The sequence below is a fragment of the Podarcis erhardii genome (genome assembly GCF_964252035.2).
Source record: "Podarcis erhardii genome assembly, chromosome: 2".
Lineage (NCBI taxonomy): Eukaryota > Metazoa > Chordata > Lepidosauria > Squamata > Lacertidae > Podarcis > Podarcis erhardii.
The window spans coordinates 109,303,197-109,320,682 of record NC_138498.1 but is presented as its reverse complement, the minus strand read 5'-3'; the positions used below and the strand labels follow the sequence as shown (position 1 = coordinate 109,320,682).

The following is a 17,486-nucleotide window of genomic DNA, read 5'->3' as shown; positions in this document are numbered from 1 at the left end:
CTATTACTTTCCTTGATCTAGATGCAATACTCTTATTGATGCAGCCCAGAATTGCATTGGCTTTTTTAGCTGCCGCGTCACACTGTTGGCTCATGTCAAGTTTGTGGTCAACCAAGACTCCTAGATCCTTTTCCCATGTACTGCTCTCAAGCCAGGTGTCACCCATCTTGTATTTGTGCCTCTCATTTTTTTTTGCCCAAGTGCAATACTTCACATTTCTCCCTGTTAAAATTCATCTTGTTTGTTTTGGCCCAGTTCTCTAATCTGTCAAGGTCGTTTTGAAGTGTGATCCTGTCCTCTGGGGTGTTAGCCACCCCTCCCAGTTTGGTGTCATCTGCAAATTTGATCAGGATGCCCTTGAGTCCATCATCCAAGTCGTTGATAAAGATGTTGAATAAGACCGGGCCCAAGACAGAACCCTGTGGCACCCCACTAGTCACTCTGAGGCATCTAATCATAAGCCTGCATTTTTATCAAAGCTTCTATATTTTGATCAGGGCTTGAATTTTAAAATGAGCTTAAAGATTTTCAAATGTTTCATGCCAGGCAGAAGACTAAAAAACCTTGGCAATGTTTTTTCTCCTAGACAAGGGGGCCCCCTGATTTATAGCAGAAAACAATTCTCAAAGTCGTAAAAAAGGGAATTACAGGCTGAGAGCGAGGACACTGACCTTGCATGTTACAGAAGATAAAAAAAAGGCTGAGAAAACATAAAATTAAGAATGGGTAAATAGTAAAATAATACCATGTGCCTCCCAGTAAAATGAGCCATATCTTCTTCCTAAGGTTAAAAAGGCCAAGAGCAAATGGAAAAGAAAAGCAACTGGTCTGGCTGGAAGAAAGAGAGCATTTTTGGGAAAGTCTTTTCTAAAGCTGTTTCTTTCTTAAACTGAGATCCTTTTAAGATTTCTTTTCCTTTTAAAAGGCTACCTATGATAATGTATGAAATATATTAGCTTAAATGTAATTATGCAAAGGATTGAAGAAATGCTAGATTCTTATTTCATAGAGTCATATTGCAATAGGAGACCAGAAGGGCAAATGAGCCCAGCCTCCTGCCAGACAGGAGACGCCATCGGGCGCTCCTGATATATGGTTGTCAGGCCTTTTTGTTTAGAAACCTTCAAATGAAGGAGATCTTTCAATGTTGATGTGAACTCAAGATCCTTGACATCTGTTTAAGATAAAAGTTCAAGATAAAAATTTAAGATTAACCATTTGTTTTGGAAGGCAATAGGGCAAGGAGGGCAAGAGGTGAGCTGGTAATTAAGATTCCTTGTTGAGACACATGTAAGATATATTACTACTTATTTGTCATTTATAGATAGCTCTTTGTGTCCCATAAAAGGGCGAAAGGAAATGGGTGTATCTTTTGTGATTGGTTCTAGCAAACAGCCAATAGGAATTTCAACTAGGCTGATTGGACAGAGGCAGCCAAAGGAGGAGCAAGGGGGCTGGATTAAGGAAATATAAGTGCTGGCCAGAATGGCAGGAGGCCAGGCCAGAGCTTGGTAACCATGTACCACTGTGCCTCTCATTTATTTGTCTGACAAATAAATTACTATTTTAATTTCTCTATTGCTGCGTTGAATATTTCATTCCAGCTAAGCGTTAACCACAAGCAGGGTGCTACAACTCTTCTTCAGGATGAAGAGGAACCATTGATGATTAAATTTAATGATTACCTAGTTAAATATGTTAAGTTAAATTAATTGAAAACAGCTTGCAGATACTTAATTGGCTTAGGATTTTATTTATGTTAAGGGATGAATTAGTATGTTTCATTTCATAATGTGAAGATTTAAGGATGTTAATGTTTAAGTTAAATTTTATATGAACTGTGATTTGGAAAACGGTTAAAAGGATATGCAATGAAATTCAACCAAGGGGAAGCGAGGAAGCCACTTAACAATGTTAATAAGTTACAGATAGGTAGCCGTTTTGGTCTGCCATAGTCAAAACAAAAAATTCCTTCCACTGCTACTGGAAGGAATTTTTTGTTTTTAATGTTAATAAGTGCAATTTTCAATAAGGCTATGATTTATGTTTGTTTGTCTTATGTGTTTGTTTGTTTGTTTATAATGTTGTGAAAACCAATAAAAAAATTTTGGGGGAAAAGAAAGACTACAACTCCCATCATCCCTTAGCATTCGCCATCCTGGCCTGGGGCTGATGGGAGTTGGAGGCCCGCGTGACGTCGGCGCGCACGCTGCTCCAGCTTCTGCAGCGGGCCGTTGCCTTTTCCCGCTTGGCCGCCAGGAGCCCAGCGCGCGAAGGGTTACAGCCGTAACGTCTCCCGGCTTCCCCCTCGCTTCCGCTCAGCGCCTGTCGGCTCAGCCAATCGGGTCGCGCGTCCGCCGGAAGCGGGGGGTAGGCGGGGGGTCGGCTCAGCCAATCGGGTCGCGCGTCCGCCGGAAGCGGGGGGCAGGCGCGTCGTCGGCGTCCTCGCGGGCGGGCAGGCAGGCAGGCAGGCTGGAGCTGGGCTGGGCTGGCGTCATGAGCGGCGGCGGGATGTCGGCGGAGCAGCAGCTCCAGCAGCGGCTCCTCCGCAGCCGCCTGAGGGGCGCTCAGCACCCGGGCCTGGCGGTGGGCGGCCCGCTGGCGCCGCCGCCGCCTCTCTTGCCTCCGCTGCCGTCCGTCCTGTCTCCGCCGTCGCCGCCGGACTCGCCTCCGCCCGGCACGACCCCGGCCGAGATCCCGGCGGGCCCGCGCTGCCCCAGCGAGACGTGGTGCTCGCTGTGCCGCGTCTACTGCCCGGACCCGGTGTGCCTGCCCTGCGGCCACAACTTCTGCACGGCCTGCATCGGGCAGCGCCTGGGCGAGCCCAAGATCAACATCTCCTGCCTGGAATGCGGCGCCACCGCCCGCAAGAGGAACCTCAGGCCCATCAAGCCGCCGCCGCCGCCGCCGCTCCTGGCCAGCCTGGTGGCGGACAGGCCCAAGAGGCAGAGGCTCGACTCCGGGCCCGGAGGGGCGGTGGCAGCGCCGCCGCCGCCGCCGCCGCTGCCCCAGCAGCCCCAGCCGATGACAGTGGCCCCCGCAGTGTCTCCCGCGCCGGTATGCGCACCGGCACCACCGCCACCGGCGGCAGAGACAGCAGCGCCTCCGCCGCCCCCGCCGCTGCTGTCGCGGACGCCGCCCACCCCGCCGTCGCCCGCCGCGCCCGCGGCTGCTGCAGCATCGGCGGCAGACTTGGCGACGTCGCCCCCGCTGCCCAGAAGGTTGTCGGCAGGAGGATGCGGAGAGGGCGCCGGAGGGAAGCTGTGCGAGAAGCACCGGGACGTGCTGCAGTTCTTCTGCGAGGAGGACCAGGCGCCCATCTGCGCGCACTGCGATCGGTCCCAGGAGCACCGGGCGCACGCCGTCTTCCACGTCGAGAGGGCAGCCCGGGACTACAGGGTAAGTAAGGGCGGGAAGGGGGAAACAAGAAATCTGGGGCAAGCAAAGCAAGCAGGAGCAGGGCAGTCCTGGTGGCCCATTCAGCTCCACCCAAAATCCGTTATTAGGGCAGTGCCGGGGTTAGCACAAACAAAACAGCACACGGGAGGGGTTATTGAATTCTCTAGCAAAACGTTTATACCTCCGACTTCTTTGCATAGCAGTCAACTTTCGGATTTGAAAATAAGGGACCAGCAGCCTCACCTGTCCTGGGGACAGTCTACGGATATCGGGAAGCAGCGGGAAATGGTGCTGCAATAAGGGGATTTCCCACAAAAAAAGGGAAAGGTTGAAAGCTATGCTTCTTTGGCTATAGGAAAACATTTTGCTGCAATAATTTAACATCACTGTTTTTTTTTGGTTGCTGTAATGAACATAAGGTTTTATTGATTGACTGCATCTCTCATGGGTTCAGAGAGCGCTGGAGTGATGCTTTAAAATGGCCAATTTATATTCTGTACTCGCTACTTTCTTTTTTTATCTTTCCTCATCTTTTAATAGCAGGGCACTTTTGTACAATAAAGTAATAACAGAAGTAAAATAATAGTATTCATTGTTCTCTGGCTGTTTTATGCCTGATGCCAGAAGTATCACTTACTAAGCCATGTTTGGAAATTAATTTTCCTTCTTATAAGACAAGTTTATTCTGGATAAAGAATTATGCTTCATAGACCTTTAAACTTCCAACTTTCTGGTTACTTTTGTATCTTGAGTGAAAATTATGTTCAAATATTGTTGGCTTGGGTCTTTTCTTGCAATACTGATTGCATAGTTGTGAGTCTATGTAGAATTCCAAGCTGTGATCTTCTGAGAAAATGCTTGGCTGTAGGATGGAGAAATAATTGGGTTAGAGGGTGTGTGGAGGGCTCTTTAGTCATCAGATTTCTAGCTTATTTTGGCATCTCTGGTTTCTACAGGACATCAAATCAGCTGGAAGAACTGTGGATCTTTAGCTTTATGTTGAAAACAGGTTTCCCAATCTTGGTGCCTAGCAACCTCTGAAAAAAAAACGATGTCAGTGCATTTATCAATAGAGGATTAGAGACCATTCAGCCTGATTCTTTTGTATTCATGATAGTGTCAAGTTACTAGTTCCTTGTTTCTTATTCTTAAGGTCCAGTTCAGTGACAATGGCCTGTCAACTGATGGAGGTTTCTGAATAGTAACTTTCCCCTCTTTGTGTCATATTCCCTGTTTATAGACCTAGGGGCTTGGATTACTTATGAATTGGAACAGTAACATCTACAAGAAGTGGACTCAGAAAAACAAACTTTTCTAACTTATTTTTTTTGCTATGCTTTCTTGCTTGAAAATAAATTCTACTGATTCCCCCCCCCATCTTTTTTTGAGAGCTCTTCTCATATTTCCCTTTGTGCCATTTATCATATTGAGTTGAGAAAAGGTGGTGCTCTAGGCACAGTGTTGAGTTTCTTAGTTTGTGCTTCGGGGAATTCACATTAGTAAGCTTCTGATAACTCTTTTTTGCTGTCGGCTTCTTCACGCTCAATAATTTTAACACCACAAATTATTCAATACGTAATAGCTTCATCTTCGTGTGCCCCTGCTCTCCAGCTGCCAAATTCCAACAGAAAATTCTGTGTCCCAGATACCGAAAAACTGCCCCACCCAATTTTAAGTGATAGCTGGGCCATCTAAGGAGAACTTGTTGGCCTCTAAGAGCCCAAGTATATTGTTAGTGTTGATTTAGGTCTCAACATGCACATCTAGGTTTTAATACCTGCAGAATCAGCATATTGAGGTTATTTTAAAGAACCTTGTTCTTTTAGCCTTGTGGTTGAAAAGATAAGTATGAAAATACATGACCAGTTATAAATTATGGGATGCCACAGAGATGCCAGGCAGGACTCCTAGTTGTAAGGAAAGGAGTAGGGCGTCAGTATTTCTCTTCCCAGCAGAAGTGTTAACAATGCAATGCATTCAGCGTGTGGATTTGATTTCTTTTTTCTTGCTATGGAGCGCACACAACCGTATGGGGCTATTGAAGAAACCCAACGTCCTTGTTCCTCAGATTGGGAAAAGGCTTCTGGGTGCAGGTTGCCTTCTCTTTCTCATGACAGAGTTGTTGTTGTTGTTGTTTAGTCGTGTCCGATTCTTCGTGACCCCATGGACCAGAGCACGCCAGGCACTCCTGTCTTCCGCTGCCTCCCGCAGTTTGGTCAAACTCATGCTGGTAGCTTCAAGAACACTGTCCAACCATTCTCATCCTCTGTCGTCCCCTTCTCCTTGTGCCCTCCATCTTTCCCAACTTCAGGGTCTTTTCCAGGGAGTTTTCTCTTCTCATGAGGTGGCCAAAGTATTGGAGCCTCAGCTTCATGATCTGTCCTTCCAGTGAGCACTCAGGGCTGATTTCCTTCAGAATGGATAGGTTTGATCTTCTTGCAGTCCATGGGACTCTCAAGAGTCTCCTCCAGCACCAGAATTCAAAAGCATCAATTCTTCGGCGATCAGCCTTCTTTATGGTCCAGCTCTCACTTCCATACATCACTACTGGGAAAACCATAGCTTTAACTATACGGACCTTTGTTGGCAAGGTGATGTCTCTGCTTTTTAAGATGCTGTCTAGGTTTGCCATCGCCTTTCTCCCAAGGAGCAGGCGTCTTTTAATTTCATGACTGCTGTCACCATCTGCAGTGATCATGGAACCCAAGAAAGTAAAATCTCTCACTGCCTCCATTTCTTCCCCTTCGATTTGCCAGGAAGTGATGGGACCAGTGGCCATGATCTTAGTTTTTTTTTATGTTGAGCTTCAAACCATATTTTATGCTCTCCTAAGGCAAACAAGCCTCTTGCCCAACTGAACTATATTTACACATCTATACTAAAACAAACTCCTGTGCTCTTGATATCTCTGATTCCCTCCCTCCCATCTCAAGCCACTTCTGTTTTCTCAGGAGAGGGTTCTGGCACAATTAGAGATCCTGAAGCAGGAGAAGAACATGCTGTGGAGCCAGAAGCTGACTGGAGAGAGGAAAATTCAGGATTACATGGTAGGTACCTGTTGCCATTGGTGATCAGGAACAGAGGCATTGGGTCTTGAGGGGTGGTTGTTGTTGTTTGGCCGTATTACTCCCCGCCCCCAAATCCCATTTTTTTCTACAGATTCATAAAAGGCAGTGCTAACTATCTTGTGTAATTAGCAAATTACACTGTGTAAATGGGCCTAATTTGCATAGGATTCCCCCCCCAACAGAAACTTTTCTAGAAAACCCACATCACAAAATGTGGCCAAGCTCAGGAATAACACAATACCTTGCTTCCCATTAAAAAAAATGTAGATAAGTTGTTTCTGTTGTAAAAAAACCCCAAAACTTTTTATATTTGAGTGTTTGCCTGAAGAGGCGGTCATTTTTTAGTCCTTGATGTTTGTCTCTTTTAGTGGCTTGTTGTGTAATCGCTAGCTGATGGTCCTAAATAAATATTTTGATTTCATCCTGCAGAGCAAGCTATCCATGGTTGGGTCCCATACGGTGGACAAGTGGGATGTTTGTCCTGGATAACAGTCCTCAGGCGGGGTGCTGAGCATTTTCCTGTTTCTGCTGCAGCCTCCTCTTGCAGCCTTATCCTCCAACCAGGCTGGCTATTTTGCCAAGTCCAGGGACTGAAGAAGCTGGGTTGCAGATGCTATACAACAGAACATTCCTTTAACCCCTCCAGGTCCACCTGGCGGGAGATGGAGGCCGTTCCAGGGGATGATGGGGTAGTGGTAGGGAGAAGGGAGGGAAGTGTTGCAGACGCCTGCTGGTTTTAGATAATGCCTCCTGCCCCTGTCCCCCCCATCCCCAGCTACTCCCCCGTCATTTTTATTTTGCCTTCCTTGTCATAGTCTATTTTGGCCTCATATCTTCTGCGTCTGCACTGTCCCTTGTGCTGGTTCGTAATACAGTCTTGTTTGGTTGCTGTGTTCTTAGGGCTGTAATGACGATCTTTTTCTTGTGCACCCACAAATGGCTCTCTTAACTCCCCATTTTACCTGTGGTCATTACAGGAAACAGTCCAAGCAGAGAGACAGGAGATCATATCTGAATTTGAGCGCCTCCACCAGTTTCTCAAAGATGAGGAGCAGCACCTGCTAGCTCAGCTAGAAGAGCTCGATAAAGAGATAGAGAAGCGGAAGGACGAAATGGTTACCAAACTCTCGGAAGAGCTTTCCCGTCTTGGCGATGTGATCGCCGAGATGGAGGTGAAATGTAAGCAACCGGCAGCTGAATTTTTGCAGGTGAGATTTTGCAGTCAACAGAGACCTCTTTCTCTGGCCTGGAGCGGAAACTAGCAGTGGGTTAGCATTGGGGGGCCCCGGCACTAGAGCTCTAGAGAGCCCGCAAGTATCTGAAAACGGGAGTTGCCACTTCCTTGCCACCGCAGGAGTTTAGGCCGGGCAGAGCTTAGACCTTCTCCCTGCTGGAACGGGCAGCAAACTGTTTTGTGTACAGGGTGCTGGCGGGGCACGGGCCTCCTGGAGGCAGCAGCATAGGTGCTGTTATACTGGATTCGGGGTCTTTACGTGGACCCCCATCAGCTGCAATAGTCCCCCCTGTGCAGGTGGCAAGGCTGTTCCTTAGGAACCAAAGCCAGGTGGGAGGGGGAAGGAGGAGCTCCATGGTTCCAGCTTATGGAGAGCTGCGAAACGGCCATTCCGAAGGGGGGGGGAGCGTCCCTCTGATCTCGACTCGCCTTCTTTTAGAGCGCCCTTTGGCTTTTGCAAAGGACGGCTGGGACGCTGTAGCTCCTCCCCTTGCGGAAGGCTATGACACCAGAGCACTCTGCTGTTGGCAGATGTACTTCCAGGTCCCTCAGCCTGACCTGAAGGCTGTTGAGAAGCTGGCCTGGATGACCTCATTCCTTCAGGTTCATGTCGGGACACATCGGGTATGGCTGCCATGCAGACCTCTAGTACGTACAGTCCTGTTCCTATGGGTTCTCTCTCTTAAGGGTGTTTTGGGGACTCGGGGCACTGCTGTGGCTGTGGGACTGGAACAAACGTCACTCTGAGCTTTCAGTCTCTGGAATAATGCTGATGACTGCATGCCGCGGGGATACCGGGGGAGGGACGCCGCTTGTGTTTTTACGGCCAGCGAGCGGGGTTTATTTACTTACTCGTTTGGAGGAAAACAAAAGGGGCTTGTGGAGTGTGTGTGCCTGCAAAAAAAAGCCTGCATTTTCTGGGATCTCCTTAGGGTCTTCCTGTGGTCCACTCTGCGGTGAACGTCATTTGTAGCTATTCCAAGAATGTGAGGCTGGTTTTTTTAAAAAAAAACAAGCAGCAGCTCCTGCACACTTGATCCCTTGGCACAGAATCTTTTTTTTTCTCCTTTAATTACTTTGAAACCAGCTCTCTGATCACAAGCAAGAAGGAGACGATTTTAGGTAACCTGTGGCGTGCAGAGAGTCACTACAGGTGATGGTGAAGAGTGCGACGCAGTGATCGCGGGTTGGGGAGATTGCGGAGGCTCTGCCGGGGCCTGTGCTCCTGGGAGCGGGGCGCCGTTGCCTCTGCCGAGGTGCACCCCCTCTCCAGCGGCGACGCGGTGTGCCTGTCGGGACAGCAGCGCACTTAGAGGTCGTGTGGGTGGCATGGCTGAGGGAAGGAGCCAGCGGCTCCAGGCAAAAGGCAGCCGGTGGGCAGGCCCCGGTGGGGGCGAGAAGCCAGCCTGTTCACCGGCAGGACGGGGTGGGAGGACAGTTCGGGGAGGAGAAGGCTGCTAAAAACTAGGGCAGCCCTTCTCCTCAGAGAAACAGTTGCAGCACCAGGGAGACCACCGTGCCGCGAAGGCTCCCGTGTGTAACCAGAGCACCCCCCACCTCTCCTGTCTTGGAGCTAACACCAGATGTTCCACCTCTAGGATCCCAGGTAAGAGCCTGAGGGCAACTGGGGGGGCAGGCTACTTACCCCCTGCCTTGTGAAGCAGCAGAGGCTAGAACAAAGCTTCCACCCCTCCTGCCTTTGATAGCACTCTCGGAAGTCCTCTGCAGCCTGAGATGGGGGGTGCAGAGGCAGGCTTATGACTCGCTCCTAGTGCAAAGCGTTGTGGGACTTAGCTCCTTTCTCTCTCTCTCTTTCTCTCTCTCTAGGACATTAAAAAAACAATGAGCAGGTACGTGGCGATTTATTGTGTCTCCCCATCCCCCCCCCAAACCTCAAAAATGCCATTCCTAGTCCTCAAATTGCTGCTTGCTTGCAGACCAAGGAAAGTGGTGCGCCTGTTGCTCCTCCAGGCCTTACAAGCACCAGGGCAGTAGAGCAGTATTCAGGGCAGCATTTAGATTCCTCAGCTTCCAGGGACTCAAAACGGCCGCTCAGCCTACCCTAGGAACAGCTCTTATTTGTCACAGGTAGGGAATCTGTGGCCCTCCACATGGCTGTGGGATTCCAGCTTCTCTCTGCCTCTGCTTGTGTGGCCAGTGGGATGATGGGAGTTGCCGCTCAACAGCATCTGGGCAGCCACAGGTTCCCTATATGATCAGGGACGGAGCAGGAACAAAGCTTGGGAAGCGGGGGCGGCTTCACGCGGTAGCTTGTCACATAAAACTGCATCCCTTCGCTCCCCAGACAAGCTCATGGCATGTTGGTACCTGAAGTGGGAAATACAAATGACACACACATATATTAAAATGGAGCACAGCCCGTCATAAAATTATCCAGCACAAGCCTCACAGATTCAGTTGGCAGCTGTGGCAGAGCTTACGCAGGAGAACTCTCTGGTGTGAAGGAGGTTTGTCCCCTGCTCTGCTCCATTCACGGCACCCAAAATCTGCTGCTTGAGGCATTTGCCTCATTGCAAATTTGAAACGGTCCTTTGCAAATGTTGAGACCAAAGACAATGGTAAAAGAGAGATCTGGAATTGCAAAATTTCACACTGTTATCATTTGATTTAGTGAGATATATTACTTAATAATAGGTCTGCTTCGTTTCCTCGAACCAGTAAAAGTGTCACGTGGCCAGAAAAAACCATCCTGTACATTGGACTGTTTACACTAGGCATTTTCTCTTTTTGCTTTCAAAATGCAGGTGTGCAGCAGGGCATTTCCAGCCATCCGAAGAAGCTTCTCCTAAGCTCGAAGAGAGGCTGGAGAACTTCTCACGGAAAGGGAAGCTTCTGAAGGAAACTCTAAATAGATTCCAAGGTACAGGAAAAAAAGGCTGAAGAGAATGCGGAACTTCTAACGCCTGGCTCTTTACCATCTGAAAATAACCTAAATTCTAATAAGTGTCTTCCACTTTTCATTTTTAGAAATTGACACTGTGCATTGAAATCCAGTTCAGATAGAAGTCCTCACATAACTTTGGGAGGGAATGTGGCTCTGGATTTTGTAGAGGCACAAGGAAAGATGGGGTTTCACCAGGAGCTGTCTAAGGGCACTTAACTGTGAACTAAAAGTGATGAATTCATTGCGTGGCCCTAAGCTGAACCACTGTTTCAGCCTTTGGATCTCACTCCATATCTGCAGTTGCTACAGCTTAGCATTTAACTTGGTTTTGGTACGGGTTGCTTGCAGCAAAGACAAACTGCTTTATAAATTGAGGTTCTTCTCTACAGTATTTGTACCCTGAGTTGTTATGGCAAAATGGGAGCTCTGTATTCTTGCTGAGGCGTTGTGCTCTCAGTCCCGGAAGTCAGTGATGGCAGAAAACGATAGGAAAGGACTGCAAGTTGTGTTTAATGGGAAGCTAACGAAAGAGAGAAAGGGAAGGTTCAATGATGGCAGACTGTTTTGCAGAAGCAGGATGCGGGAATCACGTAGCCACTAAATTCCATTCCATCTCTTAAAGCAGCAGTTCTCAACCTGTGGGTCCCCAGTTGTTGGACTACAACTCCGATCATCCCTGAGCTCTGACCTTGCTAGCTAGGGGTGATGGGAGTTGTAGTTCAACAACATCTGGGGACCCACAGGTTGAGAAAGGCTGCCTTAAAGCAAGCTGCATCCACATTAGTAACTATCATCTGGAAATGATGTTTAAGCACACTGACTTCTAACATGAGAAACCCAGGATGAAAGAGAAGTGGCCTCGGGCAAGTTACTTTCTGAATTGTGGGAGGCTGAGTTATTTCTTTAAGAGACATTTTGCTGGGAGGAAAAACTACCTTTTCTTCCTCTAGATAATGTGACATCTGTCGTGGAGAAAGGAGAGACTGTGAAAACACTGAACGATAAAGGTGAGTTTTCATAGTGGTGGGCCTGAACCCTGTGCTCTTTGTCTGCCCGCCAGATGTTTAGGACTTCAGCTCCTATCAGATCTAGCCATTATAGCAATAGAGATGTAGTAGAAATGGAGAGGTGTGCACCAAGTGGGAGGCGAGGGGCACCTCTACATTGTGGAACAAATCTTGTTTGTGGGATGGTCCCACCCCTCACTTCCTCAGACTGAAAACGGCTTGCCTTATGCCTACAGCAGATGCTGCTCTCTATCTGGATGTACCAAGTGCTTTTCTACCACTGGACCGAAGGAACGCAGGATGCGAAGAACTCCAGGAGAGGCTTCCCGCCTTAGACTACGTCCCCGACGCACCCAAAAGATTGGATTCCAGAGCTTTGGTTCTGGGCTGTGATGGGTTTACCTCTGGGAGATACTTCTGGGAGTTGGAAGTGGGCGATGGGGAATTCTGGGCCGTCGGGGTCACCCGAGACCCGTCAAAGAAGAAGGGCATGATGGGGTTCAGCCCAGAGGAGGGGATCTGGGCCGTGGGGTTGTGGAAGGGCCAACACTGGGCTCTCACGTCCCCTGTGACCGCCCTGTCCCTGAGCAAGCCCCCAAGGAGGATCCGAGTGTCCCTGGACTACGTGGGAGAGTGTGTGACCTTTACGGATGCGGACACCGACAGCCCCATATTCACGTTCCCACCGGCCTCTTTTAATGGGGCGCGTACCCACCCCTTGCTGTGGGTGGTGGGGTTCCCCGCACATTCTGTATTTTTGAGGCACATGGGAGTGAAATACCCAGCCGGGGTCCATGAGATGGATATCCTGAGTCCATGATTTTAACTTCTTTCCATGGAACCCGGTGTAAGAGGCGGGGGGGGGGGGGAGATGTCTAACTGGCCAAAGCAGAGAACCAAGCTCTTTGGGAGCAAGAAAGTTTGTGTGTTTTACCTCTGTGTGATCTTTGGGAGAATAGGAGGAGGTGGCGGAACTGTTCTCCTCGCACCAAGGCCTTACGATGTTGCCCTATGGAATAGCACAAGGACTGTGAATGAAGAAGACTTGTAGGCCTTGAAAAATAGTATCGCTGTTAGGACATCCTTCATTATACAAAGGATTGTCAAGACTCCTCTTCCTAGTGGTAGGTTCGAGCTTGTTCAGTTTGTGGGGAAGGGGGAACTTGCAGATATTAAAAATGGAAATTTTAACTGCATTTTCAGCTGGTTCATATTTAACACATTTTTTATTTATTTATTTTCCTTTAAAAGCAACTGCATTTTAGCTTTAATACTTAGCAGCTGATTTGTATTTCATTGAAAGGGTTTGCTCAAAATGGAACACTTCATCCAGAAAATTTTTGCTTCCTCTGCGGGGTGACCCTAGCACAGAGGTGATGATCCTGAATTGGGCATCCTCAGATGTGGCAGATCTGTTTGTGGATAGCTTTTAATCCATTCTCTAGGGCAGATTGATCTCTTTCCTCCCACTGGTTCATTCTGAAGCCCATTTTCACTCCTGCATTATTGAGTTAGTACAATTCCTCCACACAACAATGCTAAACTGGGTGTTCCAATTTTCCTGAAGGTGACAAATACATAGCGTCTAAACATTGTGCAAAGAATCTTAGGACAGTAGTTGAGGTGGCTACATTTTTTAAAAAAGCCACACCAAACATGTGGTGTTCTTCAAAGCATTTCACACTCTCTGCTTTTGGAATATCTCTCTTTTCTGAATGGGTGTTTCCCTTTGTGAACATGGCACTTAACTGGACACAGCATGATTTTAGAGTGAATGGTATCCAGTTTTAAAGAAGTGCCATGCTTTTTTTTTGTATACCACAGGAAAAAATAAGCCTGTTTTAATAAAGTTGCCTTCCCAGTAACAGGAAAACGGTGTGAAAATGATCCAAAGTAGCTTGATGTGTATATGTGGCTCTAAAAAAAAAAAGGCATTTCAGCAATCCTTATTCCATCCTCCCCCTACTGAGCATCAGGAGAGTAGAGGGCAAAATTAGGCATTGTAAAACTTCCATTCCATATATACTGAGGTAAAAGTTCCTTGGTGGTACTTTCGTTCTCGAATGGCTTAGTTGTCGAACAAATTGGCTCCCAAACGCCGCAAACCCAGAAGTCAGTGTTCCAGTTTGTGAACGTTTTTCGGAAGCCGAACGTCCAACGCGGCTTCCGATTGAGTGCAGGAAGCTCCTGCAGCTAATCAGAAGCCACAGCTTGGTTTTCGAACAGTTTTGGGAAATGAATGGACTCCAGGAATGGATTAAGTTCAAGAACCAAGGTACCACTGTAATGACTTCTGTGTCGTTTAAGAGTTGGAAAGAAATCACAGTCTGTTGGACTTCCTTTCTCCGTGGGCTTTCCCAGCCTGCTTGTTACAGCAAAGCAGCGCGCATGTTTATAAACCCAGATTTCCCCTATGGTGAAAGGCCTAGTTTTCACAAAATTACATTGTTCCTTCGTATGTCTTCCTCTAATGAGCAGGGATCCAACAGTAGGCGGATTTTGGGGGGGGGGCAGTGGGAGGGATGGGGAAGCGTTAAGCTGTGTGATGCTCTCTTTGCAGTTAAAGTTGTTCCATTCCAGAAAGCTTTGTGTCACATCTGTATGTGATGAGTAGCCCAAGGAGCTAAGTTCCATTGTGAAAAATCTGCATTTACACCTCAGCGTCAGGTTAGGGATGCTATTTGCTTTGCTTGCCTGCCCACCCACCCACCCTGCTGTTGGTTCTGTGGGTAACACTACAAATCTCTGCCTGGTCTGAGCACCCAAGGCACGACCTCCCTAGCTTTTCCTCAGTAATTCTAATGTCCCTGGAGTTCAGAAAGGCTCTGATGTAGCCTTCCAAAATAAACCCTCCACCTCTGCCAGGCTGTAGTGCCCTCAGACAACAGGGGACTCATCTGTAACATGACCTCCTACCTCAGTGTGTGTCCATTGCTGCTGGTAAAGGTAAAGGACTCCAGGATGGTTAGGTCCAGTCAAAGGCGACTATCGGGTTGCAGCGCTCATCTCGCTTTCAGGCCAAGGGAGCCGGCGTTTGTCCACAAACTGCTGGCCACATTTCCGGGTCATGTGGCCAGCAGGACCAAACCGCTTCTGGTGCAACGGGACACCGTGACGGAAACTAGAGCGCACAGAATCGCCATTAACCTTCCCACCACAGTGGTACCTATTTATCTACTTGCTCTGGTGTGCTTTTGAACTGCTGGGTTGGCAGGAGCTGGGAGAGCAATGGGACCTCACCCCGTCGCGGGGATTCAAACCGCCAGCCTTTGGATCGGCAAGCCCAAGAGACTCAGTGGTTTAGACCACAGCGCCACCCGCGTCCCCTGCTGGTGCTGATACTTCCACACTGGCCCTTGATTCCTACCTTGCTGCCCAATGTAATAGCAGTTGTTTCTTCAGAGGATATACCTGAACGTGGAGGTGCTCTTGTCACTTGTTCACTTCTCTCTCCGCTGTCCCAACCCCTTGTGCAGACTCTTGTCGCTCTGCCACTTCTAGCCCAGCTGTGGCACCTTCTCATTGGGCCATCTGGATGGGAGAGGGACACACAACATGGTGGGCTTCAAAGTTCAGTGCTTTGAATTGCACTTGGAAACAAACGTGTGACCAGTGGAGATATCTTAGCATAGGAATAATACTCATTCTGCTAACCTCAGACGTTGATGTAGTAGTGGTACTGGAAATCTCCACCTGGTTCAAGGGGAGCCCCTTGTAACACATTTTATGGTCATCCAGTGTAGATTTACTAAGGGTTGAGGGATAGCTTGGCTGGTGGGCCGTGAGGCTTTTCACCTCAGGGCGGGCTGTGGGTTCAAGCCCCACATTGGGCAAAAGATCCCTGCATTGCAAGGGCTTGGACTAGATCCTCATGGTCCTTTCCAACTGTGATTCGTAGGAAGGGGAGCAACTGAGTACAAGCTGCAGCTGGTGAAAGGTGCAACCAAGATGTGAGTTTGTTGCTTAACAGGAAATGTGCACACAATTCTAACTTCTCAGGCCTCCCTCCTCCAGCTTTTGGGCCTGCATTCAGTGCCATACTTGCACATGGCACTGCTGAAGGAGTTCCAACCCGTTCTTCGAAATAGATGAAAATAGGTAGAGCTGGCTGCGTGTCATTCACCTACTGATAAAAACCAAGCCTGGTTCTCCAGGTAGCATGAAATGGCTGGATGTGGCTGGGGAGGGCGGTATATAAATAACAACAACAACAACAGTGTGGGAATGGAGATGGATCCCTGCGGCACCCTATAAACAGCACTTTCCCCAGCACCATATTCTTAATAAGCCCTTTTAGAAAAGGTGAACTTTTGTGGAGATCCTGCATGTGCCTACTCAGAAGTAAGCCCCCTCAAATTTAATAAGGTTTGCTCCCAGGTAGGAGCATGTCAGGGCTTGAGGGATAAAGTCCTTGGTTGGTAAACTGTTAACAGGATGTCGGAACATGCCTGGGGGGCACATTCAGCCCTCCGGAATGAAACAGACCTCTCTGGGCGTCTTCCTGATGAAGCGCAGCCCTGGGACGTTCACAAATCAGTCCTGGTGCGCACCAGCGACACATATCAAAAGATGTGCACGCTCAATCAGCAGAGTATAGCAGAAACGATCGTGGAGCGTGAGTGTAGCATTCTAAGTGATTTATTAAGTAATATACAGTGGTACCTCTGGTTGTGAACCGGATCCATTCCAGAGGACCATTAGCAACATGAAAAGAGTGCAACCTTAAGCGCTGTATCTGTGCAGGTGTGCGGTGCAATTTGGCGCTTGTGCGCATGCGCGAGTGGTGAAACCCGGAAGTAAACCTTTCCGGTACTTCCGGGTCGCTGCGGGATGTAACCTGAAAGAACGTAACATGAAGCAAACTTAACATGAGCTATGACTGTATACAGGACAAAGCAATCATGGCGTTCTCTCACTTCTCCAAGAGACAGAAAGAAAAGTACAAAAGCACAGTACAGTGGAAGAGAGATAAGACTGACTTCCATTCTCACACCTTCCAATCCTAGAAAGTAAACAGAAATGTGATGTAACAATCGCACATCCAGCAACGGAGGAGTGAAATGCTAACATTTTGTACTCCTTTATGCCCAGGAAGAGCCAGTAATGAACTTGGATGGGCAGAGTCAGAGAAGTGCCAGATGAGAAGGGCTATTCACTGGAAAAACCACTGCCTGCAGCTCAGTAGTTTTATCACCTGGGGCAGCTGCACCCAGATTACTGTAGATCCTGACACATTCCTAGTAACCCTTTCTTTAGACCACTGCAATTCTTTCTTGCTAGTCTTGCCTCCGCTCTCATTTCCAGTCAGTGCAGAGTGCTAGTCATTACTCATTGAATCGCTATTGAAAAAAACAAGATGCCATGAGATTACGATTGTGGTGATTCTATGCTCTCTGAATGAACGTATCCAATTTTCAGACACCACCCTCCAGTGCTCCCTACCTCTAGGCAGGCTTTCCCAAACTTGGGTCTCCAGCTGTTTTTGGATTACAAGTCCTGTCATCCCAAGTTAGCAGAACCAGTGATCCAGAATCATGGGAATTGTAGTCCAAAAACAGCTGAAGGTCCAAATTTGGGCAAGCCTGCTCTAAGGCATCACAAAGTTATAATACTGAACTCAGTTTACAATTACCAAAAACCACCCCTGAAACATGGGGAGCAGTAATAGAAGCTGTGCACCTGAGTTTCTACAAAATAAAAAAAATCCTTCCAGTAGCACCTTAGAGACCAACTAAGTTAGTTATTGGTACGAGCTTTCGTGTGCATGCACACTTCTTCAGATACACTTAAACAGAAGTCACCAGACCCTTATATATAGTGAGAGGATGGGGAGGGGTCTTACTCAGAAGGGTGGTGGGAATGGGTGATTGGCT

At 48.1% G+C, this 17,486-nt stretch overlaps 1 protein-coding gene and 1 long non-coding RNA gene across 6 annotated transcripts; one reads left to right on the top strand and one right to left on the bottom strand.

The window, feature by feature from the left end:
- The first annotated feature begins 2,461 nt into the window (after nucleotides 1–2,461).
- On the top strand, nucleotides 2,462–12,809 carry LOC309336613 (E3 ubiquitin-protein ligase TRIM15-like). 5 transcript variants are annotated; one of them, XM_081852645.1, is made up of 9 exons: nucleotides 2,462–3,399; nucleotides 6,351–6,446; nucleotides 7,445–7,675; nucleotides 8,233–8,349; nucleotides 9,188–9,307; nucleotides 9,529–9,551; nucleotides 10,467–10,582; nucleotides 11,557–11,613; nucleotides 11,850–12,809. In XM_081852645.1, the coding sequence occupies exons 1-9, from the start codon at nucleotides 2,497–2,499 to the stop codon at nucleotides 12,431–12,433; spliced, it is 2,247 nt and encodes a 748-aa protein (XP_081708771.1). In that variant the 5' UTR covers nucleotides 2,462–2,496; the 3' UTR covers nucleotides 12,434–12,809. The 5 variants fall into 5 exon arrangements, with proteins under 5 accessions (XP_081708771.1, XP_081708772.1, XP_081708773.1 ...); XM_081852646.1 differs by having other exon boundaries at nucleotides 2,463–3,399; nucleotides 11,853–12,809; XM_081852647.1 differs by lacking the exon at nucleotides 8,233–8,349 and having other exon boundaries at nucleotides 2,463–3,399.
- On the bottom strand, nucleotides 9,548–15,228 carry LOC309337482. Its single transcript, XR_014154347.1, has 2 exons — nucleotides 15,025–15,228; nucleotides 9,548–10,029 (listed from the first exon to the last, which is right to left on the bottom strand). It is a non-coding gene; the product is annotated as an uncharacterized lncRNA (long non-coding RNA).
- Nucleotides 15,229–17,486: the final 2,258 nt, after the last annotated feature.